This window comes from Ochotona curzoniae, unplaced genomic scaffold (genome assembly GCF_017591425.1).
Source record: "Ochotona curzoniae isolate NIBS_2020 unplaced genomic scaffold, NIBS_Ocur_1.0 scaffold_2476, whole genome shotgun sequence".
Lineage (NCBI taxonomy): Eukaryota > Metazoa > Chordata > Mammalia > Lagomorpha > Ochotonidae > Ochotona > Ochotona curzoniae.
The window spans coordinates 4,354,296-4,380,076 of NW_024467095.1; the positions used below are offsets into that span (position 1 = coordinate 4,354,296).

Here is a 25,781-nt window from a genome sequence, read left to right on the forward strand (position 1 = left end):
CTTTTTATTATGTTCCCTTCTGGTTGCTTGGGAAAGTACTGGAAGATGGCCCAAATGTTTGGAGCCCTGCCACCTACGTGGAAGATCCAGAAAAAGCTCTTGACGCCTGGCTGGCTTGAGCCTGCCTCAGCCCCAGCTGTTACAGCCATCTGGGAGTGAACCAAGAGATCTCTCCTGGACTCTTTCTGTGAGTCTGATTCTCAAATACATAACTCCTCCTTCTCCTTCTACTTTCTTTCCTTCCTCCTTCTCCTCCTTCTTTGTAATGAAAATATAAAGTAGTGTTTTGCCCTGAAGTTGTCATGCAAGATCACCAACATGGTTTGGGGGTATTTAAAATGTAGCAGAGAGGTCACTGTTACATGAGTTTCCAGGTAAGACTAAAATCAAACTTTTGAAATGAGGCACATCCACAGTTGATCTGCAGAGCTGATCTGAGTTGTCTATACATCCACCTAAGTACCTGTTGATTTTTGAATCAGGCTGAACTGGAACTTCTGGAACAAAACTAGTCTTTGTAATAGTTTGTGAAATCCTCCTCCTGATTTCCTGAGATTTTGTCCAATTCTTTTTCAAATTCTTGTTCCCTCAGTCATAACTCTTAACTCAAACAGGAGATGAATCAACAATCCAGTCACAGTTTAGGCTATGAATCAGCCATCACCTCACAAGACATCAGAGCAAGGGATTCAAAGTTGTTTGAATTTTGTTTCTTAGGGTTGTGGCCCTACTAAGCCCCTAGATAAACCTAAATCTTCTTATTAAAAAAAAATTTATCAGATAAAAAAATAAGAATCAGAATGAGTAATTTTTTTAAAAAACATTCTATTATATTTACTTTCAACCCCAGATCTGCCATTAACTGATAGAGTAAAAGATCAACCAGGAAAAAGAAAAGATTAAAAAGAAGAAATTTTTGCTTTTCTATGTGTGTAGATATCAAGAAGAATAGTACTGTACAGCGGTGATGAATTGCTTAATGACTGAATATGATTTTGAAAACAAAGGAGACAAGTAAGGTAATGTTGATTATCTAAGATCTTGCAATCTGCTAAAAGCCAGAATCCTTTTTATTTTGTGAAAGAAACTTAACTCACTGGTTTTTCATCCCATATAAAGGACACAATACTGACTTAAGTAGAGCAACGAACAGAGCATGCATGGTAACTCTGCCATAAATACCATGTTGGAATTGGAAGCTTGAAACTTCATGGGTTGCAGCATCATGCTAAACATATACTTAAAATGAAAATTTTGTCATTTGACACTTGCCCATACCTGTGTAGCTTCTAAGATGAAGTCTTGAATGATGAGTTTTTCCTCATTAGACAGGCATTTGTGTTCTTCAGCCATTAGAGAGACTTTAAAGCTCTCACAATTTATAGGTTCATCTTTATTTGGCCAATAAACAAATTCATCTTCTGCCTGCAGGTTTAAAATCCGAGTTAAAAAATAATTAATGAAGCAGATTGTGCAATAAAGTTCATTGATTGGTAAAGAAGCTTCAACTCAAAATTTTCTTTGTCTCAAATTTTTCTCTTTAAAATATCCTGGGTATCTTAAGCCAGACTTATGCATAAAATACAATAATATATGTAAGAACTCAAATTGTTGCTTCAGACTCCTGTATTCTTGGCTTATCACTAGCAAAGGAAAGCTTGTTGTTTCCGGAACTGACAGCACAGAAGCATAAATGCAAATAATTCTAAAAGCTCAGGATTTTCTGGCTAATGATCAATGTAAATTTATAGATAATAATTGAATATAACATTAAGTATATGTGGAAGCACAAATGAAGAAGTAACAGAAAAGTGTTTTCAGAATCTTCAAATACATGTCAAATGGAAAATAAAGTTATTCCTGATATTTTGATTCACAAAAATCCTTATTAGTCCAGGAAATTACTTTATTTCAATTAGGTTATTTTAAAAAAATTTCCAGGGGCTCCTTATTCAAAGGATGTCTCTATCCCAACACATTTTACTTACAGAATGGTGAATGGAAGTGAACAGACTCACTTTATCTGTGGATTCTGTTTTCTTAAGTAGTCCTATGAAATCCATAAATTTAACTTATTTTCAATCTATCATTAAAGAAGTTGTCTTTGTCACTACCATATCTGAGAAGTTGTGTAGCGAAATCAAGTCTAATAGTTTAAAAAGGGGCTATTTCATTGACATTAGTTTACTAATGGGAAGTAAAATGTCTTTGCTTTTTTCTTTTGTTTGTTTGTTTGGTTTGGTTTTTTCTTTGTTGTTGAACTTTTGGCTCTTTTGACCTTTTATTTCCCCTGTAAGGGTAGTACTAAAAATGGCTAATGGAACTTACCATATTTTGACCATCAGGAATCATGACCACCAGCTGGGCATTATGGTCCCATATCATTCTCCAGAAATCCTTGATAGTGTGGAGGAGGGGATGTTGAGTGATGATGAATTCATTGCTCTGATAATAACCCTGCAAAGCCAGAAGATGTGGAAAGAGCTCTGGCACACGGCCTTTACCACATTAATGGACCCTAAGCCAAAATACTTTTATAAACTGTGGATTGTGTGCACAAATAACATTGTGGTTACAGAAGTATATAATGTGATTATAGCCAATGTTTGCAAGACATTTCCTATATGTAAAATCCAGCATTAAATATTTTTCTTACTCTTAATGAACTCACAGTAGTACTGTGAAATCATAACTGTGAACTACATTTTTGCAGATGATTAAAGTGAGGTTTAGCAAGTTAAAAAGCTGTCTTCAATTTGACCTATAGAAGCAGACTTACTAAAATGGTATGTGGAAAGCTTCCGTATACTGTATACAGTGGAAACTTACAGGAGAGCTTGTTTTTACTCACTTTACACATGTCTCAATGGTAAAATGGCAAGTTCCACACCTACTCATAACAGGACCTTCAGACTCCAAACATCTTGGTTATCTCTACAAGAAAGGAACGAGGGACGTCCCTTGTAGATTTTGATACAGAAATGTGGAAGCTGATGCCGGTGGAAAACCACGATGCCCGTGCTTTTGCTTACTAAAACTACGGCTCTTATGTGCTCCTGCTCTGCATCCTACAGATATCCAGCCCTATTCCATTCACTTGAGGTCTCAACCAAAACACACATCCCTATTTCCTATGAGGATATTTCTTCATATTTTCTTCCCTGCGTAGATAGGACAGAAATTTTGGAGTGGGAATAAACACACTTATCTGAAGTCAAGCTGCTGAAATGTCAAGGAAGGTCACACAGTCTCTCCTAATAAGCATTCATCCTTGATGTAAAAGATACAAGTCAGGGAGCAAATGCCGTATCTTCAGAAACCGAGGTCTCCGACTGAGGCCAGTCTTCAGGGGAGAAGCATCCTGGGAACCTCGACTGGTAATACCAGTGAGCTGCACTCCACAGAAGTGTGCTCTTGAGCTGCTCAAGGACTCAGTGCAAGTTCCCTGTCTACCCATTAGCCCAAAAGGATGAGTTTGGGTTCCTGTATCTATAGCACAAAAGCAAACTCCGAGTAAAGTTACTTTTCCAGGTGTTACTAAACAGTGGGTCAGTAATGACCATGTGTGACTCATGTGTGCAGGGTGCTGCCCAAGTGGTCACGGTGGCAGGCAGTTCACTCTGATTTTGATTTTGGTAACACGGCTTCCAGGAAGTCTCCCTGGAGAAATGTCTTGCTTACCATGACGTAAGAGGCGTTGATGTAATCTGTGCCCTCTCCACTCAGGGAGGAAATGCCAACCCTTGATCTTTCCACTGGAAGACAAAATATTCATTGTAAATGTCCTTTACGCATGATGCCACCTGATCTCCACTTCAGTGCAAAATACAGCTCCATTTCTAAAAATAAATCTGTGGTCCTTAAAGTAATTAAAAAAATATAGAAGACCCTGACAGCATGTATATTGGGCATAATTAAATAAATATGACTATATTTGTTTTATACTATATATAGGGTATACTGATTTTGCCAAATTGCCTACAAATATTTTATTGGAAAAGAGTTATTATTTGTTTTTTTAAGATTGAATGTAGTTTACCAGGGATGATGGAAGAAGTTCTGTTCTTTTCTCGGTTGCACTGCTTTAGGGCTGTAGAATAATCACTCTGCTGTATATTCGATTGACTCAGGAGCTGAGCAATAAGATTAAAAACACAGGCATTTCGTTTAAATTACTACACACACTCCAAGCAAGCTCATATATACACATACATATATCTGACTTCTTTGCCAAGCATTCCTAATCTACACCTTATTTTAGTGAACTTTGGATCAACTACATATGAGAAAGAATACGTGATATTTTTCTTTGTGTGTCCAACTCCACTTAACATAATGTTCTATTGTAGCAAATACAGCATATCATTCTTTTTATTCCTTATATTATTCCACTGTGTGTGTTTGTGTATTTTTGTATATTTTCTTTATCAATTCATCCAAGGACGGCATCCATGGTGACTGCACGTTCAAAGAAATGCCTTTAGTCCTGCGCTTATTGTACCTGGAGGTTTGTTGCTGGCTACTTGCAACTGAATAATAATAATGTTGATTTTCATATTTGTAAAAACCTCGTAAGAGATAGCATTTTTCACTTTTATTTCAATGTTCTATGTAGACAATATTAACCAAAAATTCTTTCCTACCTTTCTACATTTATTTCTTAAAGATTTTTTATTTCTTTATTTGAAACACAGAATTTACACACAGAGCCAGAGACACACACAGAAATCCAGGCTCTCTGGTTCACTCTCAAAAATGGCTGCAACAGTGGGGGGCACAAAGGCAAAGCATCCAGCTCTCCCTGGTGGACAGCACCCAAGCGCTTGGGCCACCCACCTCCATACGGGATGCTGGTGTTACAGATGGTGGCTTTTGCTGTTATGCCACAACACTGAATTTTGTTGACTAATTCTGTATGTAATCAAATAATATTGGAAATGTCAAATCATCACCTACTCTTTACATCACTTTACACCAATTGATCAGGATATTAAGTAGGCATGATTTAAAATGTTGATATCTGAAGTGGGATTTTATTAATATTGGGTCTGCAAAAATCTCCTATTTTTTTTAACTAATTTCATACCAAAGTTATACTCTCCAAACAAAATGGATTAATTTCCCCCTTGGGTTTTTTAACCCTAAGAGCTTGAATTTTCTTTCAAAACAGTCTGGTAAAAATTAGAGGGGTCATGGTTGTGTTGCAGTGGGTACGGTTGTTACCTTAACTATATGCATCCCATAGGAGTGACACTTTAAGTCCTGGCTGCTCCACTTTTTAAAAAAATATTTCTTTATTCTTATTATAAAGTCAGATATACAGAGAGGAGGAGAGACAGACAGGAAGATCTTCCATCCACTGATTCACTCCTCAAGTGATCGCAACGGCTGGAGATTAGCCGATTTGAAACCAGGAGCCATGAGCTTCTTTCCAGGTCTCCCACGTGGGTGCAGGAACCCAAGATTTTGGGTCGTCCTCGACTGCTTTCCCAGGCTGCAAGCATAGAGCTGGATGGGAAGTGGGGCTGCCAGGATTAGAACTGTGGCCTGTATCGGATCCTGGTACATGCAAGGTGAGGACTTTGGCTATAGCGCCGGGTCCCTGGCTGCTCCATTTTTGGGCCAGCTCATTGCTAATGCTTGTAGGAAGGCAGGGGAAGATGGTCCAAGTGCTTGAGTTCCAGCCCTGCTTTTTAACCCATCTTCCTAGTGATGTACATTCTAGGAGGTAGCAGATGCTTGTCTCTGCCACCAATGTAAGAGACTGGGACTGAGTTCACAGCGACTGGTTTGGGCAGTCGTCGCTGCTATGGTAGGCACTTGGGTAATGAGCCAGTAGATGAGACAGTCTTTTCACTATTTCTCTCTCTCCATGAAAATGAGAATAATTAAATTTACATTGAGAAGTAAAATTATAATTGCTCTGTTCCTGCATGAATCCTGAGAATGAACAGGATAGGAATAATGAGAAGGGAAGTAAGATAGCCCTCCTGCTTGTGCAGAATCTCAGCTCTGCATATCACCTGATTCCCACCTGGCATCTCTGGTAATACCTTCCTTCCTAAGTCTTTGCTAATTTCTGAAAATCAGAGAGCGAATCTTGTAGGAGGTGCACCATCAAACCAAATATGCCCTCCTGCTTCGTTTGCTGTCTTTCAACAGGGTGAGCGGGAGAATCCCGGGTTGAAGAAGCTATTGTTCTGGGTGGCCTATTCTAGTCCATGGGTCTCAAGAGCCACAGGAAGAGCCTGAGCCACGGCACTTGTGTTTAAGTAGTCTGCTTTTTTCAAAGTAATAAAGTAAAAAGAATGCTTACATAGTTTTGTATAATAAGTTCTGTCTTCAGTCTGTTATGCACAGTGCCCTCCTTCCCTGAATAAAGTTTGCATCTGTGAAAGTGAATCTAGGGTTTCTGAGAACTTCTCCCCCTACTATTCAGAATTCGGCTTCTCTCTGACTTCTACCGTGTGGCATTGTAATAGGTTGTGAACAGGGGGGTTAAAGCATAAAGCTACTATACAATCCTCTCCCATGGCCTGTGGACTCCAAGACGAGACGCAGGGATGTTGAACTCCGTGGTGACATCTAGGTGGCTACATGAGAACTCACCTGGAATTGTTTCTCTAGTTTTGTTCTGCCTGTGGGTCCTGGAATGAGGAGTGCGTTCACATAGGCGTGAATGTGGCTGTCGGGGACCTCCGTTTCTTTACTCAGGATGGCCTCCACCAGCGTATCGTGAATGAAGACATACTGTTCCTGGGAAAAGAGAGCAACAGGAGCACTCCTTCCATACTTCTTCACGGAAAGTGAATTATGAAAAAAAATACATAGATTTCTTTTTAAATCAGAATTATCATGAGTTGTCTTGAATTCCATTCTCCCTGGAGCTGTTCGTAGTACTTTTATAATTATCCAGAGATGAAAGCAGTGGCTTTCCACTGACAGAGTTTTAAAACATGGTGCTGGGAGCGAAAGGACTGGTTTACAGACTTGGAAGGAAGTCAGAAAGAGGAAAGGAATGAGCCAGTGAAAAATAACCTTTCCTCTCTCCACTGACTGAGCCTTGAAGATTGGGAAGAGGGACCAGGAACTAAGAAGCATCTCCACTACCTAGCCTTCAAACTTCACACTTTCTCTGGGGACTTTCCTGACTTCCACACTTCCCACGAGACTCCCTTTTTGGTGTGTTTAATTCTCCCATAGAACTCTTCCTTGGTTGTATTTGATGAGAACAGTATGTCCTTCCTGGACATAGTCTAGTCTCAAGGGAATGAACTTCTGCTATTTCAACACACTCAGTTAGTAGCACTTTATTGTGTAAGTGCTAGGAGTATGGTCACGTGTGCTCTTTAAGGACACTGCCATTTTTTAGATGAACAAAGTGATCTTTTAAAAACACATACCTCTGTTTGCACCAAATAATTTCTCTGTGATCGAATATGTTTTAAGAAGCCAAATATGTTGACAGTTCCTTCATGTTGAATCTGTTGCAACATACTGTCTAGCACAATATAGGTGCCTGTTCTTCCAACTCCAGCACTGAAAGTTTATACAGAAAAAAAAAATAGTATTTCAGTGTGAAGCAGAAAACAAACTTGAAAAGGAGTTAGTAATGGCTGTCATGTTGCTTAAAACAGTGTCCTCCAACTCAGCAAATGGGCCACGCAATAATGTAGCAGTCCAACAGTAAAGAGTTTACTATTATAAGGAATACTTTAAGCAAAACAGCTTTTCTTCCCCCTATGAGTCAAACTGCAAAACAACTTATTTCTGTGAAAGTTCTTTAATTTTCAGCAATTATATGCGTTATTCATTATGAGATCTTATAAATAGACAATCTCAAAAAAAAAAAAAATGAAAGCATCAGATTCACCAAGTTGTGAAAAGAAAAGGTCCTTGGCTCCCTGTATTGCCAGGTTGACAGGTTTCTACATTAATAGAAAGAATTTGATAAAGCTTTCGACTGAAAATATCATCTTGGGGAGACTGTAAGGAATAACGCCTAACTTGAGTAATTTCTAAAGGGCCATTATCTAACAGCTTCTTCAGAGCCTCTAACAGCGGGACCCAAGTCAGAGACAGCGACGCTTTTCAAATGTTCCGACAAGGAGGAAGTGTTGGGGTAGAAAATTAGCACCTGCTCTGTACAATAGCCCGGTCCTTCTCCAGTTGCTGAGAAACAATTCCTGACCTTCAGAGCTGCTTTTCTTGCATTTTCCTGCTTTCCTCTTCTTATTGTCAGGTTAACAGATAAAAAAGAAAAAAGAGAAAAACCTCAAGGTAGATCTCTCAAATTTTGTCTGGAGAGAGCTCCTGAGGTAGGTAATTAAAATGTGTCAGATAAGCTGAGTATCCAAGGAGAAAACACTTGTTTCTATTAAAACACAAACAGTGCTTTGACAAAAGTATAGCCCAAGAAATGAATTTTATATTTTTAGTCATAAGACTTAGTGCATAATTGGCTTTCAGTAGGTATTAGCCACCATTATTACTTTAATTTAAAAAATTTAGATGAGAATATCATGTATTTTTCTCTTTGTGATCTAATTTTTATGTGCAATTTGTTTTCTATGGATTGAATTGATAATACATTGACTCTGATAGATAATCTCAGGAGAAAAAGACAGATTTTTGATTACAAAATGTTTAAAAAGTTGTTTTGCTAAATTACTCACAATTTATGGATTTTGGTTTCTCTAAAGTAATACTGGCATAGCAACTGGACCACAGGTTAATTTCTAAGAACAGGGACTTTTGTCTCAATTGTTTTCATGCCTCAGTGTTAAACAGTATAATAATTATTTGTTTATGGGCAAAAATGTTGCTTCAATTGCTTCACATAGTAAGTAAGTTGAAACCCAACAGAATAACAAATGTTATAAGAATATCTGATGCTTTGAGATACTCAGCAATCAAAGTGTGCATCTGGCATACTTCTTAGTGGATGGACCTTGAGCAGCTTTCACTTGACATTCTTGGGATCAAACTTAGCAATGGATTTGGGATTTTTTAAAGTTTGGAACTTGTGCACATACACAGTAAGACATCCGAGAGATAGGGCCCAAATCTAAACACAGAGTTCATTTATGTTCCATATGCACCTAAATGCAGAGTCTCATGGCAATTTTATTTAATATTCAAAATACACATGAAGCAAGCATGAAGCAAAGCTTTCAATCATATGAAATTTTCCAACCTGGCATCATGCTGATGATCAGGCAGATTTGGATCCTGGAACATTGTAGATTTTGGATTTTTGCTTACTTCACAAAATCACTACCATTTTGGCTAAAACTACTCCATTGATTTCCTTTTCAAGGACATAAGCAGTCGCTGGGGTTGAGAGCACATCTCCGGGACTCACCTGCAATGGACAACAACAGGCCCCACTGCATGGCGCTTGGCATGAGCTGCTTTTCTCACAAAGGTCAGCACAGGCAGTGAGTACTCTGGTACCCCCATGTCAGGCCACTGAGTGTAGTGATATTGTGTGACCACACGCCCACTGGGTCTTCCTTTCTGGGAGCCCTGGAAGAGTCAAGACAGCTAATAGCAGTAACACGCATGCTTATGTGTCCATATACTGCAAGAGTTTAGATCAGTCCTTATAATAATCAATCAGTGTTGAAGTTTCATTGGATAATCTTGAACTACATGCATACACTAATGGTCAAAGCTTTTAAAAATTTTTTGCATTCCCTTATTTCAAACTCTACTCATTTAGCTAGGCATCACACGGGCATCACACTCACTTCAGTCTGGCCCAAGTTCAAAACCTGCTGTTAGAGACTTGGAAGAAACTTTTGGGAACGAAATTATAGCCAGGATCAGAACTTGCAATACACTCAGTTATACATATTTTACCCTGGCTTAGTTATATCAACCAGAAAAAGAACAAAATGTATCATCCAGTGATGATACGCTTACTGTATAATTTAGATTGTTTTCTATTTAATAAATAAAATTACATATAGATACATATATTTGTGATGAACAATGTGGTGTTTTGAAATGTGTATGCATTGCACAGAAATCAAATTAAGCTATCTCATATACATATTACCATAAAATCTTATTTAATTGTAAAAATTCCAAAGCTACTCAGCAGTTTTAAAGCCCACAATAGTTTGTTATTAACTATCGATTGCTTTATTATACAATCGTTTCTTGATGTATTGGAAAATGATCCTCCTCTGATGTAATGGAAATTTTTAATTGGTTGGCCAGCATCATCCCAATTTCCATTCCCTGGTAACCGTCATTCTATATTCTAATTCTATGAAATAGGCTTTCTTTGATTTCACATAAAAGTTTTATTTGCCTTATTTTACCTAAAACAACATCCTCCATGTTTATACAGTATATCAGAAAGGACAAGTTGAAGTGTATCTGATTATACGTAGATATCACATTCCATTTATCAACATCTGATGGAATATTCCCATAATTTGTTGATTTACCTTTTTAATCTTTGTGTTCCTTAGGGTAAAATTCCTCACAGTGTAATAGGCAAGCACTTGAACACTCTTCTGATTGACTAGAAAGTTCCCATATTCTTCACTACCATCAGTAGGCCAGTATTGGTCACACTTCCTCTGTAAATGAAAAAGCAAAAAAAATATTTTTTTCCGTATTCAAATGTGCCATGTCAAAGTCTTCTTTAAAAGTAGTAATATTTGAGGATTATAAGAACAGATTTCCTTTTTCTTTTAATTATTTCCATTGCTTTTTGAGTGTCTGTGAAAAAGCTATAGAGGAGGCCAGGATAGAATCAAGGAACTGGAAAGGACTCCAGCTGATTTATTCCCAATTTCCCTCTTTCATATGTATTAAGTTAGTGCAAAACCAGGATTGGAATTCAGTACTCCTATATTAAAATATTTCTTTTTTATTCTATGATGCTTTTTACAGAATCCTATGTAGTTTTTCTTCAAGTAAGAAGAATGTATTGAAAAAGCAGCTAATTGGAGTCAAAGATTTCTTAAATTTCTAACGCTAACGGCTTCCCTTTGATAACAGATTTCCTACCAGGGAGTCCTGTTGCACTATTACAACTTGCTGTCTTGCAATGCTGATTCTGTCAAAGCTCATTTTCAGCAGCTCTAGTCACCCCTTCCAGGGATCACATGACAAATATCTCTCCTGTAATAAATCCACACACCCTTCCCTTCTCCACGAGGTTGGTTATCATGACGATCACTTCCACGTTGTGTTCCCATATCATTCTCCAGAAATCTTCAGCCGTGGACTTCAGCGGGCCTTGGGCAGCGATGTAGGCTTTTGGTCTATTGTAACCCTGAAGAAACAAATGACAATTTTTTTTCCCCTAAATTATTTACATGCTGCTTTAAATTACATAGTATATAAGCACCTTTTTCTTACAAACAAAGCGATTATAAAAACCTTCAAAGCTGGAGAAATTTGATAGTACTAGCAAGGGTCGTGCTTGTTCACTAATTACGATATTTTTGTAAAAATATGTAGCAAGAATTCTCTTTGAGAATTTCAATGTGAAGGAATTTTGTTTATTCCAAGTGCATTTAATCCAAGTCTATTTTTATTACTTCAAATACACTCCTTCATCATCCTACCTTGAACTGTATGAAACTCAGTTAAGAAAATTCTGGAGATATTCTCTTTACTAATACTTGGCAACGTCGGGCAGTGTTAATCAGTAATAGTAATCCTAGCTTCATCTTCTGAGCATCCATTGCCGAGTAATGACCTTTATAAACATTAACCATAAACTGTCATCATTTTGGCTTAAAGATGAGGAAACTGAAGCTCTGGGAGTTAGGGTTAGGGTTAGAGATTAAATGGCTTTTCAAGACCCCATGATTAGTGAGTGGTAGAGGTGGGAATAAAAACCAACTCAAACTCCAGAGATCATGTTTATCCAACACACATCACACTGCCTTCTCTGGAAGCATGAAGGGGTGGCCTGTTACACACTTCTGAGGATGCATGGTCCCACACAGAGCCAACCTTTACGCAACTAAACTTGAAGGTCAGTGTTAGGAAATAACCAAGTTTTGTTGACAGTCACAGCGAGGAGCCCCTTAAGTTAGTCACTGATCTACTATCTCTGATAAACTTGAACAAGTTTCTTAAAGTTGGGTCTGTAAGGAGTATTCCAAAGTACAAAAGCTGGTAGCTGGCTTAATGATCATGTCTTTGCCTTTTAGTCAAGTTTATCATCTGAGTATTTCAGTCAGGATTCATTAAGCATCTTTGATATACTCAACATTGTGTGAAGAGGAGCTCTGAGAAACGTTAAATAAACACGGTTGGTTCTCCTTATAATCTAGGAGTCGTCAGTCTGTGTGTGTACAAACTGTACCTCACACACTCTGAGCGCGCATTCTCCCCTCATCCAGGAGATAATCCAAGAATCGCAGCTGGTGTGTCCTACAATCTCAAATCTTTCCATCACAGGATCTCCTGGAAATTCCTTTCTACTTTATTAACTGTTGGGTTTCACATATTAAGGACCAGTTTGTACATGACATCATGCTATAGCAAATTCAGAGTGTAACAGAATTTCTAGAACATTTTCACTTAAAACATGCTTACATCAACATAATTGGCATTGATGTAATCAGTCAGTTTGCCATCTTTTTCAGCAAGTTGTGCAAGCTTAACCCTGCTATGATCATCTGCAATAAAAAAGAATACATTTCACTGTACTGCAGACTACTTTTCAGAAGAAAGTTCATTGATATACATCAGACTTTATTTCACACACAGTTAAAACCGGCACAAAAAACGATTGTTTTAACAGGTTTTTGGAGACAGAGATGATGATGATGAAGTTAGCAAAGATAAAGAGAACAAGGGACTCTGCCATCAAGAACATCTCTAAAGTGGTATGTGTGAGAACATATACACAGAACGTTTGGTGAAGGTGTTAAAAAAGTGGTGCCAAGTGCCAAAGGATTGGGGGGCTGCAACAACAGTAATTTTTCATACAGGTTGACATGTGAGGGTGGCATTTTAGATAAGCTTTTAAACTGGGAATGGGGGCTGTGAACAGTGAAGAGTCACCGGCAGAGCAGTGAGGGTGCTTTAGAAGCCCAGTGAACATCACAAGTAGTCTCTGAACTAGAGGCTGATCGAGGAAGGAGAAGCAGAGAAAGTAAGGATCCTTGAGCAGCTGGCATTGAGCTAAGCTGTTGGCTACAATGCTGTTATCTCAAATGTGTGCTGCTGCAAGTTCTGGCTACTGCACTTGCAATTCAGCTCCCTGCTCACACACTGGGGGGAAGGCAAAAGCAGATAGCCCAAGTTCTGGGATTTTTGCATCCAGTGGAGAGATCTAGGCTCCTGGCTTTTGCTTGGCCTAACTTTGTTAATTGCAGCCATTTGGAAAGAGACCTAGCAGAAGGAAGATCTCTTTCTATCTTTATAACTCTCCCGTTTACATAAATAAATCTTTTTAAAAGGAAGCTTCTGAAAACTTAGAACAAGCAGGACTTGCTGCATATGAAAGCACAACAATTTTCCCAGCACAGAGGTGGAGGAACTTGCACTGTCATTTACAAGAGAATTAAACCATGATAGCAGATACCTGGTAAACCTACAGTATTCACGACATGATGAAGGAAGGAGTCTGGGATGAAGTTCAGAAATCAGTTTGAAGGAGATACATAATGCAAAAATGATGTGTTACTAGAAGGAAACTTGGTTGCTTTGCAGGGCAGACTATTCTTTCAAGGACGGAGAAGTAAATACAGAGCAAATTGGGACACGTTAGATTCTCCGTCAGCTTCTGAATCCTTCTGTGGACACTGACACAGACAATGGATGTAAAAATGCATCCACCGCACCGGAAAGATGCGTCTAGATGCCACGCTGTCATGTCTTCGCATTTCAATGTTAACATTTTTAGAATTTCTGGGTTGTTTTCTTCATCTATAAAAGAAGGCTCTTATTACTTCATCTGCCACGTTATTTCAGGAATCCAATGAGATAGTGTTCTTACGGTACCAGGCACATAGAAGAAGTTGAAAATATACTCTTCGCTGTTGCCTTCTGAATTACTGCATGGCTAGTTTCTATTTCTTTTTATATGAGAGGCACCTGAACTGTATGTGTTGCCAACACAGCGTCAGCAACGCTCACAAGTGAAAAACGAACATTGCCATAAACTCTGTGGAAAAGATGGCAGTAGCTATGCTATGAGAATGTGATTCTTAACAGGAGAGCTCAGCTTCACCATTAGAATGGAGTCAAGATCAAAACAATCTGAAGGCAGTGACTATTGCATGGATGAAGACAGAAAGATGGAGAAGTTATTTTTGGAGTTGGAGGGAACATGAAGATGGAATTGAAGAGATATGGGAAAATACACAGGAGAATAAGGAGGAATAGATGTCCATAAAAACTGCTATAAGAAAAAGGGAAAAAAAAGAGACTAAATTCATAAGAAAAAAACCCAGTGAGATCCTACCAATGGGAAATAAGAACCCATATTATTGCCCACTGAGGAGAAAAGGGAGAGAGAACAGGTAAGAAAACAAAAAGAAAAAAAAAAGGAAATATGAAGAAGGAACACAAATCATCACTTGTAAAACAACAGGAAAAACACCAAAAAAATGAAACGAGCAAAGGTCTTAAGAGAGTCTCATTTGGTTAGAAGAACTACAAAAAAGTAGATACGTTGTAAGTGAAACAGGACCAACGAATAGACAGAAACAACACACACGGAGGGCGTGCATAGTCCCAGGAATGCAAAGGAAAGACGAGAGCTCGGTTTGTTTAAAGGGAACAGGTGTCACGAGTGGGAGAACAGTGTGAGCTGGAGTGCTTTATCTCCAGGTGCGTTTTGCAAGTCTTAATCTGAAACAGTCCTAAGGAAGTCTGCTCTCAGATGACTTCAGCACACTGTTCCAGGACACAGCAGTGGCAATGATGCTCACGTCAGAATGGAGAGAACAGTTGAACTTACAGGCAACAATGTTGACGTAGCGGTTCTTGTGCTTGTTGTCTGGGTGGTTGGAGCTGTCTGCTGTGATACCTAAGTCAGCAGTACAGCTCTGCACTTCCTGTAAGAAATTCCATGTGTGCCATTTTAATATTTAACATGCTTGCAAGCACAATGTCTTAAAATATAACAAGGAAAACAAAACAAAGTAATCTATCCAAAACAACATTTTTTTTTTACATGTTAAAACTACTTCTTGGCTATAAGAAAATGCAGTGAAATAATGCCTTACCTGGTAAAACTCTTTCAGTGTCTAATGAGGGAATGAATGCCAAAAAAGTAAAGAAATCAAATTCCACAGCACACGACAAATGAGAAAGAAAAGTGTTCATATTAGGTTTACAATGGACAACTATGATCATGCAATAAATACATTCATCAAATACTAACAAAACAGAATGTTTCAAACAGTTGCATGCAAATCAAAATGTCTACCAATTTGGAACCTTAAAATTATGTAAAAGGAAAAATAACACTCTTAAAAAGGAGACAGTGATACAACAACAGGATGAATTTTCAAAAAGCGATGAGAAAGGCCACATTATCCATGACTCATTTTGTCATAATAGGTGGATTTTGAAATATTCAAACTGTTCACCCATTACAGCACTATTTGAAACTCTAAATTAGTAAAATTTAGAAATATTTTTAGTTAATTTAAAGCATACATAGCTTCGTATTAGGTGGTTTATAGCAAATTTAAGGCTGTCAAAAATTGCAAATCTCTTTAGCTTTTAAAATCATAATACTATAGCAATTTGAAACAAAATTTAACTAACTTGTATGTAATTTATTAGTATCTTCTTTTGGTTTAAACTGTAATTTTTGTTAAAGATGATTTCTGCCAGTGTTCTTTTAAAATGCTTCTCAGACCTTATTTCTACATGTATTAGTTTATAACATAATTACTGTGTTAGGATAATATGACATAATTCTAACTTCTGAGAAAGTACGGATCCCCAAAGTGACCGCGATGCATCAGTGAATGGCCCGTCCTCCCTCCAAAGAAAGGCCTCTTTTGTAGAAAGTCGTTCTGAGCAATTAAAAACAATTAATAAGGAATCACTTAAAGGGTGTAGCATTATCAGTTACAAAGCTAATAATTAAGTGAATGAGAAGATTCCCGCAATCAGACTGTGAGTTAAAAGCAACAGAATAAAATTTCTGAGCAAAAATATGAGATCATTTTTATTAATTCAATTATTATACACTGATGAATAATATTAAAATGATCTTATAATGTACACACCATAAGTATGCCCTTGCTATCACCAACTGTGACTATAAATGATCTGTTTTCACTTATTTTTTTTCAACATTTGGAAGGTTAGATCCGTTTTTTATTTAGTTTCCCTGTTGTGGTCAGTTTGGCTTGACATTATCCTGACAGTTTTTCTCTGCCGGTGTGGCATGACCTCTACGATAAGAATAAAACTTGATGTGTTAAATATGTAATTCCTCATAATATTTCACTCTTTCTGATGTTGCTGTACATTGCTTACATAGTCCATGTTGCTGTGATTTAGATTTATTAAGAGGATTAAATGAATTGGCTTCTAATTATTTTAAATTTAAGCTAAACCTATTACAGTTCAGTTGTATTTCTTTCACTTTCTTACAGCTTTTTAACTCTGTTATTTCCTTGCCCTAATATGTCTTAATTGGGGTGATCTGTGCGAAGCAGATGCCGGCTGTGATGAGAGAGTGGATCCTGGGGTCTGGCTCAGAACTCATGCTAAGGAGGTCTATAGGATGCTTGGGGCTAAAGGGATGCTGGGACCCAGTAGGGGCTCCCTATTACTGCGTGGCCAGAGAGGAAGCCAAAGATTGCCTGATGGCAAAAGCAACAGAGGGGCTGGTTTTGAAAACGGTTTTTAAAATTGTAGACCTGGTCTGAATGCAGCTTTACAATGTACCAACTGTTAACAAACTCCCATGGAGTCGGATTTCACCAATTACAGGAGTAAAAATAGTAACATAAATAGCTCCAAGTTTTGACTGAAGCTTTAACGCGGAAACATTTAATCTGATGACATAACAGACGCTGTTCATTAATGAAAGTTTGTTGTTGTTGTTGTTAATTATTAACTCTGGGTATGTGATTTTCTATTTTGAAAAATCTGGTAAACTGCTAACTCAGTGGGCCCTGACACATTTGAAGAAAAATGTTCATCCTCTATTGTCTAAAAGCATTTAAAAGAACAATACTGGAAATGTTTTCACTGTATTAGCAGTTCAAAGGCTTTAAAAACATGCTTTCTTGAGAAGATGTGATTGGTTTTAGCTTGTATCATAAAGTTAAGTAATTTTCATTCCCATTTACATTGGTATACTATTTAAGAAATAATTCTATGCACTTTGGCTGAAAACCATGAAATTTAGCAGTTCGGGGAAAAATTTATGCAATTTAGAGAATTAAAAATTGTTGTTACTAATTCAGATTTTTACAAACAGGATATCAGAATTCCGCAACTTATAGGGAAGAATTAATCATGTTTTAAAATTTTTCTATGAGCACAACTTAATTTTTAAAATGGAAACCAATTTAATAAATTGAGTGACAGCTACAGCAAACTGTCTTGTAAGTAGGAAAGCAATATTTTCAGCAGAAGCAAAAATTGTTTCAACCTGCCTCTTTAGGTCAATACACAATCTATGGGTGAATCTTAAATTATTACTTTCTATTTTATGTAAAATAGATATATCAAAATTGTACCTCAAATTCTTCAGTAAACCCATTACTTGCACGCAAGTCTGCAACATGTTTTGGGAAGTGCTTAATTGGAATTGCTCCAACATCATCTAAATAAGATAAAAACAACCTGTGTTAGGAAATATGACTCACTAGAAACAGATATGCCAGGACCTAAAATCTCACTGTTTCTTTTAATCCCATCCAAATCTTAGAATTTCATGTTAAGCAACAATCATCAATTTTCTGTAAGCAAACCATAATCACCACATGCATTTTAGAAATTAATTGTGATCACAAGTTTCTTTTCCATCTACACTGTAATGGGAACATAACTTATTTCAATGTTAGTTTATAATTATTCTACAAAAGCATCTGTATTTATCAAGCAGACTGTGTTCCTGCATGTACCACATTCTTGAATATGGGCTTTGTATGGATACATGCAAAACCAGTGCAACTATATTGTCATTAAAGAAATAAGTGGCTGTAATCTCATAGCCAGAACCCTAGGGTTATGTGAGTATCTTCTTGAGTTTCAGCATGGGCTATGCACAATACGCAACGCACTTTCAGTTTTGTAAAATTGTCCAGGTTAATGTCTTAGACTTGATTTTATTCCATGTTTATACTTGAAAGCCTCTTGTTCTCTCTATAAATAATAGAATCAATTTTATGTGGAATATTCATTGAATATAATGACAAAAATTATCGAGACTTTTAATCTGTAAAATTTAAAGAATTCTAATATGAAAATATGCTATGTAAACAAACTCATTGGATCTGTTAATTAATTGTGAAAGGGCCAAATTATTTTAACTGATTTTTTTCTTTTCCTGGAAAGACTTTCTTAAACTAAGCATGTTGTAGTTCACAGTATGCAATTTCACAAGTGATTTCTCTGACAAGGAAACATCAAACACATTTTGCTAGAAACAGTTCTTTTCCTCAACAGATGTTCAATAGGTAGGCCATCTAATACATTTAAGCTTCAGTTACCACGAATTTGTTGATTAAAAAAAAAAAGACTCCATCTGTTCTGTTAGATGAGTGGACTTGAATACTAAACTTGAATTAGTCAAGCTCAAGGTGCACTAGGAGAAGGTGTAATTCCACCTTCACACCCACAGAAGAGTCTTGCCTGGAAGTAGCCCTTATAATTAGATAAGAAAACAGAAATAATTTATCCACCTAAATCATTAGTTCTGATAAATGGCTTTCAAACCCAAGGAAATCTTGCCCATCAATCTTCTTTCATAAGTGGAATATCACTTAACATTGTTTCTAACTTTTTTGTTTATTCCAGAGATGGTGAATGCGCTTCCATCTGCAGCTGCATTCTCCACAAGCCTACAGTGTTCCTGGGCCAGGAGCCAGGAGCCAGGAGCCTGGAGCAAGGAGCCAGGAGCCAGGAGCCTGGAGCCAGGAGCCAGGAGCCAGGAGCCAGGAGCCTGGAGCCTGGAGCCAGGAGCCAGGAGCCAGGAGCCAGGAACCAGGAGCCTGGAGCCTGGTCCACGCAGGTGCAGTGATGTTGGTTACCTGAGCCATCAATTGCTTTCTAGAGTCTGTATTAGCCACAAAATGGATCAGGAGCCAGTGTGAGGTCTTGAAATCAGGCACTCCAATGCGATACACAGATGCTCTAATTGGCATCTTAACTGCTTGTCCAAACACATGCCCCATTTTCCTGTTTTATTAGTCCTGAGATTCCCGGGAAGAGCATGGAGAACTTGAGCCCTTAGCGATGCCACACACAGTATCAGACAATCTAGAAAGCGGCTTCTATGAAATGACTAGAGTCGAATTCCTGTCTCTGAATTCTGCTTAACAATGTCAGTGTCCACATCTCATCCTCCTGTACTTCTACAGCTCACACATTTCTAGACAACTTTTTATTCTGAGATTTTAGTCAGTAAATAGCTGCAATTTTAACTTCTAGTGGGAACTCTGAAATGAGTATTTTAATAAAAATTATAATTTGAATATTGATATTCAGGCAAGTTCTGATAAAAGTAGTTAATGTTCTCTTAAATATATAACTGCTTAACATCTTGAGACAAAGTATTTCAGACAACCATAAACTATTTGTGTTCATTTTTTGCCACTATGACCACTGCTGTTTTCTTATTTTTTTCTGTGAAGGTTTCTCAAGAAACCTTTTCTCACATAATCTCAAATGATCAGAAATGAGCTAGACTTTATTTTTATTGCTTTCTCAAATGCATCTTTTACACTGACTTAGTATGATTTCCATTACTTAGGTTTCCACTAAAGAACTGAAAAAGAGTCAAAGCATTGTTCTTAAGCAATGTTTTATTGCAATAAGAGTTAGTATCATCAACATATATCAGCCAAAAAGTTACAAATTTGCCATTTCATCTCTGCGACTGGATCATGTTAAATGAAAAATAGAATATGACCCCAAGTGCTTGATACACGATATACTAGTTTGGGTAGCACGAAAATTAGTCTGCATAGCAGCCATTAGTAGACTATCCAAATGAACCCAAAACTTCTAGCCTTGTGCTTTTCATTCATTATTTACCAGCTACTCTTACTTGCATTTTACACTGTTACCTGAAATTGGGAAGATAGGTGTTGGAGGTGTAGATATTACTCGAGGAGATGCACTATCCTCTAAATAAAAGTGTGCAGTTTGGAAGCATTTCCTGCAAATAAAAGAGAGCAATTTATATTATGAGCTGCCATGGACAACAAGACCATCTCTGAGCTGCTTGAAAATTATGGTGGAAATATCCAGAATTAAAATATAAATGGATAAAAAATAAATAATAAGTGAATATACACCCAGAAGATCATTAGTTTCAAATCTATATTAACAAAATATAAGACATAAAGAGCTTTATAGCCTCCAAATTTAATCTCAGTTTTACTTCCACGAGAGGCTGAACAACAAACAGATATCAGATATGCTAGAAGCAGGAATTGTTTTCAGTTGCAGCTAGTACCAAATGACATTTCACTGAGGAAGGAACTCTTCTGGCTACATTGTTGCTATACACCAAGTGTGGAAAGGAAGGAATGCCTGAAGCTGTTGTCACTCAACGTTAACCATAACTTTCTGACTGGATTCAGCTACCAGTAAATGGCATGTAGAAACAAGATTTGCCATGGGTAATGTTTTGATGAGAAAAAGAAGCAGCTTTCTACTACAAAGTAATATAGTAGCTACAGAACTCCAGCTAGGAAATAATGAGCGTGGCACCCAAATCAGGGGTGATTTTCTTTCCAGCACACATAAATATTGCTGCCAGGCTTTTAAGAATGACCACGGGTATATTTGGAATCAAGGGTAACTGACCTACAGTGTCACCTGAATCTGTTTTCAATCAAATGACAAGAGTAACAGCTTGCAAGAGCATACCACAAACTCCTGATGACAGCAAAAAATCAAGTGCTGCTGTACAGTAACTCAACCCATCTTTAATTTAAAATTTTAGATAGTTAAAAATGCTAAATGTTGATTCTTAAAGTTGTGACTCTTAAAAAAGCTTCAAGAATTCTTTCTCTTTTTGTTAAAAATAGTGTTTGTTTTAAAAATATCTTCCCTGTTGAAGAAGTAATATTGCATTTTAGAAACTCATGATTTATTTTATGTAAATTGTACCTTAAAACATCTGGAAAATGATTTCAGGGCGTATTATTCAATGTGTGACAGGATTCAGTACCTATGGTCCATCTGTTCTGTAGAAGCAGTGAAAGTCTTCACATTTACGTGCTAACTGTTGATAACTATCTCTCCTGCTAATTATCACTCAGGCGTGATGAGAAATGTGATGACTGTATTAAACCTGTAGACATAGGTCCTATCAATCAATGGTAATCTGATTATTTAATTTACACCTTTTCCCACAGTACTCAGAGTTAAAAGCTAGAAGTGTGTAATTATTTCATCTCTTGGGGTCTTCGTACAAGTCTCAAACAGTACTAGTTCTGCTCTGTTCACTCACAGGGCCCTAAAGAACATCAGACAGCACTCTTACAAATGTACTAGGAAATCCACCAGAACGGGAGCCAAGGTGGGCGAGTGACAGGCCCAACACCATGCAGCAAACACCAGCAACAACATGAAACTGTGAGAGCGACCTAGGCTTAATCCCTTGTAATTCATCTTTTTGCTAAAGTATGCTTCAACTCAAAGTTTATACAGTTATAATAGGACACTGTGAGTTAGGGAAATTAAAAAGAGAAGATCTACTAGACCACTTTAGGATGGTTTTCTTTCTAAGTTAGGTTATGAGAAGATTTAGACATTTTCTTGTAAGAATGTTGCAGTTTGAGCTCTTAAACTCAAGACATGGTCCCTTCTGAGTTCACTTGTACATATGGTGTGACAAGGACTAAGTTGAATTTCTGTCTGTGTATGGATGTCCAATATCACTAGCACCGTTTGTTGAAGGGACTTCTTTGGCCACTAGAAGGTATTGGGATCTGTATCTAAAACCTGTTGACTATAAATTTACTATTTATGGGCTCTCAACTTTATTCCTTTGGTCTATGAGGGTACTTCACAAATTTTGTGGAAAAAGTAATTGAAAGACAAATTCATCTTGATGCATTTTTTTTAAATTCACACATTGTGTTTCATAATATGTATTTACATGGGGATTTTGTAGACACCTTACTTAAATGCATGAATTTTGAAATTATTTGTATCCAAGTGAAATGCCTTTTGATTCCAGTTTTCATGGTATTTTTGATAATTCTTGAATGTGTCTATAACATAATAGCAGCGGGCTCTCTTTATTACTGCAGCTTTGAAATACGTTTGGAAATCGTGAAGCATGAATCTTTCCACTTTGCAAAAACATGTGGAAGAAAATGTGGAAGCTAGTTCTTATTGTTTTGAGTTTGATGAAGGATTCTTTTATACGATATGAAAATCATAAACAACAGGTGAAAAAATGGGTGCATTGGACTTCATCAAAAGTGAAAACTTTGATGGTATCAAGTATTATCAAAAAAGAGAAGAAACAAAACACAGAATAGGACACATAATTATAGATTATATGTCTGGGAAGGGAATTATGTCTAGAATTATAAAAAAACTAACGGTAATAAAAAGAAAAGTAATCCAATTAATTTTTTTTAAATTGGCAGCAAAGAATTTAAATACACATTTTTCTAAAGAAGACATGCAAGTGCCTGACAAGTACATGAAAGTAAACACCACTAGTAATTAGAGAATACTAAAATGAGTTTAAAAACTGGTGAATTATATTCTTTAAACAGATGAAGTTTATGATGTAACCATTTATGTCAAAAATTACTCTCAATAAAATAAGCTACTGTTAAGACAGTTTGGGGGACATCATTAGATTTTACGGTATTCCATAAGCTGCAGGCTCAACATAGCTCTAAAATGTTTCCAGACTGGTTCCTGAAAGTATCTCACAAACACAGAGACACTAAAATCCGAATAGTTCACACAAACCTGAAAATGGCATAAGCAGGGTTACCTTGTCATGAAGCAGGCAGTAGTGCTAATGTATATTACGGTCTAGAAAGTTACATCTCACAGTGAGTTAACTTCAAATGGATGTGAGTAGGGCCAATATGTAACAATTTTGAACGGGTTTTTATAATGACAAGGTTTTAATAAATATTAGATTGTTTATAAAAACATATGTAAAATAACAATGTTCTCATATATCTAAACCACTGTGCTTTTTTATATTTTATAACGTAACTGGTAATTTTTATCACCTCCTAACTTCATGGGTTGACTCATTACTGAAAGAAAACATAATCATTTCATATTTTAATTTTCTACGAAATATCAAATAATATTGCATGTGCTGTTGATTTTCTAATAGAAGAAGTCTGCCACGAAAAGGAAGTTGGCCAATCAAAGCCCACCTGCACGCGCCGCTGTGCTCCAGGCCGCCTCCCTCGGACACATTCAGCTCTCAGTCAGCCCTGTCCTTTTCTGTCTCTACCCTTGAGTCCTAAGCAGCTGGAGCTCAGCATCTTATTTTATGCTTTCCTGCCCCTCTGGCTAATAAGAATTGGAATTCTCTAACCCTTCTTAGCATTAGATTTCAGTTGCTATAATAGATGATAATGCAAAATTTTATAAGTTTTCTTGAGAAATGTTTCTTCCTAAGGAAAAATACTAACGATTGGAAGCCCTTATTTCTTGAAAAGTCTTGGCTTTCATTCATTTTTTTAATACATGTTTTGTTCCAAACAATACTTCACACAGTGCAATACATATAAGAACAAAAATAATAAATGTGGTTAACAAAGTAAGACTATGTAGATGATTCCGAAGGTGGTGATATGAACCTGCGAAGTGATGATACTAAACACGAGGAATTAGTTATAGTTCTAAAAATTATCTTTAAAAAAAAGTACTATGCTTTCTTCCTCATATCATCCTCACTTCCTTGTATTTTAACAGACACACTAACTTTACTGCATCCCCATTAAATTTAATGACTTGCTGCATGTTTGGCTTGTTAGATGACGAAAAGTTTATGATTGGTGCAATCTTCTTGCTTTTGAAATATTTTAATGAGTTATGGGTGAGAGTGAAGCTGTACTTTATCTTCAAAGTAAATTGCAAATTTTAGAATCTCACACAATTTAATGTAGCAATTAGCTTTATTCCCTAATTATGTAATACATAATGTAATCGACTGGTTTACAATTTTTGGTGTGGCTTTTAAAAAAATCAGTATGCAAGATTGATAAAGCATTTTAAATAACTCTCTTCTAAAAAAGCAATGTTTTCTAAGATATCAAAAAATGTTTTCCTAAATATAACGTTTGCAATCTTCACAGTTGGTGAAAACCTCAGATTTCTGGCAAAAGCTATGAAAATGATTGAATATTTATTAGATTAATATGGGAGAGTAGCTGGCAAAATACTGCATTAAATATTAACAAAAATCAAAGTTCCTTCATTTTATCTTTAATTGTTTCAGTATGAAGATATTCAACCCTTTTATTATTATACCTTGGATACATAAGTTTATTTTTACATAGTTCCTTGAATTATCTTAATGGCAGTTCTCAAGAAAACAAAATTTGAATAAAGTTTCTGGGTCTTTTGGCTTACATTTGGGCAAAATCTGAGCTTTATGAATTCTCTTTTCCAAAGCAAACACTCCACTTACCTCCAGTAGATGAGAATACCCACAAGAGCCACTAGACAGAGAAAGGTCAGGGCTGACACGACCACAAGGGGCAGGACCGCCTTCTTCTCAGGATCCAGCCCTTCAGCTAGACCAATGCGAGACTCATGGCTACTATTACTGGCCTCTGTAGTCGGAGAAAATGGAGAGAATCGATGTTTAACTGAAGGAAAAGCCACAACGTGTTTCAACTGATTCTCTGCAACCCCCATTGCTGTTACTTACCTTTAAAATTTCCATTCTACGATGCAAAAAATGTGATTATAAGTCAACTTAAGCAATACCAAGTTTAAAAAGTAAGCAAGGACTGAAGGACCACAATACCCCAACAGAGATCAGCACTCAGTTTAAGGTGCTGTTCCAGGGTGCATAACATTGCCTTGAAAAGCTTGAGAAAAGGGAAATGGAAATATTAAAATAAGAAATCTGTCAATGTCAAAAGAAAATGACCAGGAAGAACAATGCTACTTACTGAATCATTGTTGATTTTCCAAAATTAACTTTAATGGAATTGTTAAACCATGCAATTAGGTATATAACTATGAACAATTAATTTTATTAAAAAATCTTATAACCCTTATTACATTTGCATAACACTTTAATTCAGCAAAGCATTTTAATGGTAATTGTAGGTTAATTTTAAATGTTATTTTGAGTTCCTTTCTTCTCCACTGTTTTGATCAAGAACAAAACTCCAATATCATGTGAACTGAAGGCACACGTGCATCTTAGCTATTCTTTTCATATATTCAAGGGTAAATAATGAAAAGGTCCAAATTCAGTCACTGATTTAATTGTGAAATGTATCAAATGACCATTTTGTAATCGTGCATTTTTATACCAGCCTTGTGAAAATGACCGTCACTGGAGATATTCTAAGTTGTTAAGAAGCTGAGTTTCAATCTTAGCAATCAGTAATCATCCTTTCCCTCCACTTGTCAATGCT

At 36.8% G+C, this 25,781-nt stretch overlaps 1 protein-coding gene across 1 annotated transcript in view; it reads right to left on the bottom strand.

The window, feature by feature from the left end:
• PTPRZ1 (protein tyrosine phosphatase receptor type Z1) overlaps positions 1 to 25,781 on the bottom strand; it is a 116,716-nt gene that overhangs the window by 4,317 nt on the left and 86,618 nt on the right. The window contains exons 13-27 of the mRNA XM_041001920.1: positions 24,818 to 24,962; positions 20,253 to 20,344; positions 17,700 to 17,785; positions 15,216 to 15,236; positions 14,948 to 15,044; positions 12,574 to 12,656; positions 11,162 to 11,296; positions 10,461 to 10,595; positions 9,365 to 9,528; positions 7,404 to 7,539; positions 6,610 to 6,756; positions 4,040 to 4,133; positions 3,682 to 3,755; positions 2,329 to 2,457; positions 1,279 to 1,425 (exon numbers count right to left, since the gene is read on the bottom strand). Of these exons, the coding sequence (XP_040857854.1) occupies positions 1,279 to 1,425; positions 2,329 to 2,457; positions 3,682 to 3,755; positions 4,040 to 4,133; positions 6,610 to 6,756; positions 7,404 to 7,539; positions 9,365 to 9,528; positions 10,461 to 10,595; positions 11,162 to 11,296; positions 12,574 to 12,656; positions 14,948 to 15,044; positions 15,216 to 15,236; positions 17,700 to 17,785; positions 20,253 to 20,344; positions 24,818 to 24,962 (1,685 nt within the window). The remainder of the gene's footprint in view (positions 1 to 1,278; positions 1,426 to 2,328; positions 2,458 to 3,681; positions 3,756 to 4,039; positions 4,134 to 6,609; positions 6,757 to 7,403; positions 7,540 to 9,364; positions 9,529 to 10,460; positions 10,596 to 11,161; positions 11,297 to 12,573; positions 12,657 to 14,947; positions 15,045 to 15,215; positions 15,237 to 17,699; positions 17,786 to 20,252; positions 20,345 to 24,817; positions 24,963 to 25,781) is intronic.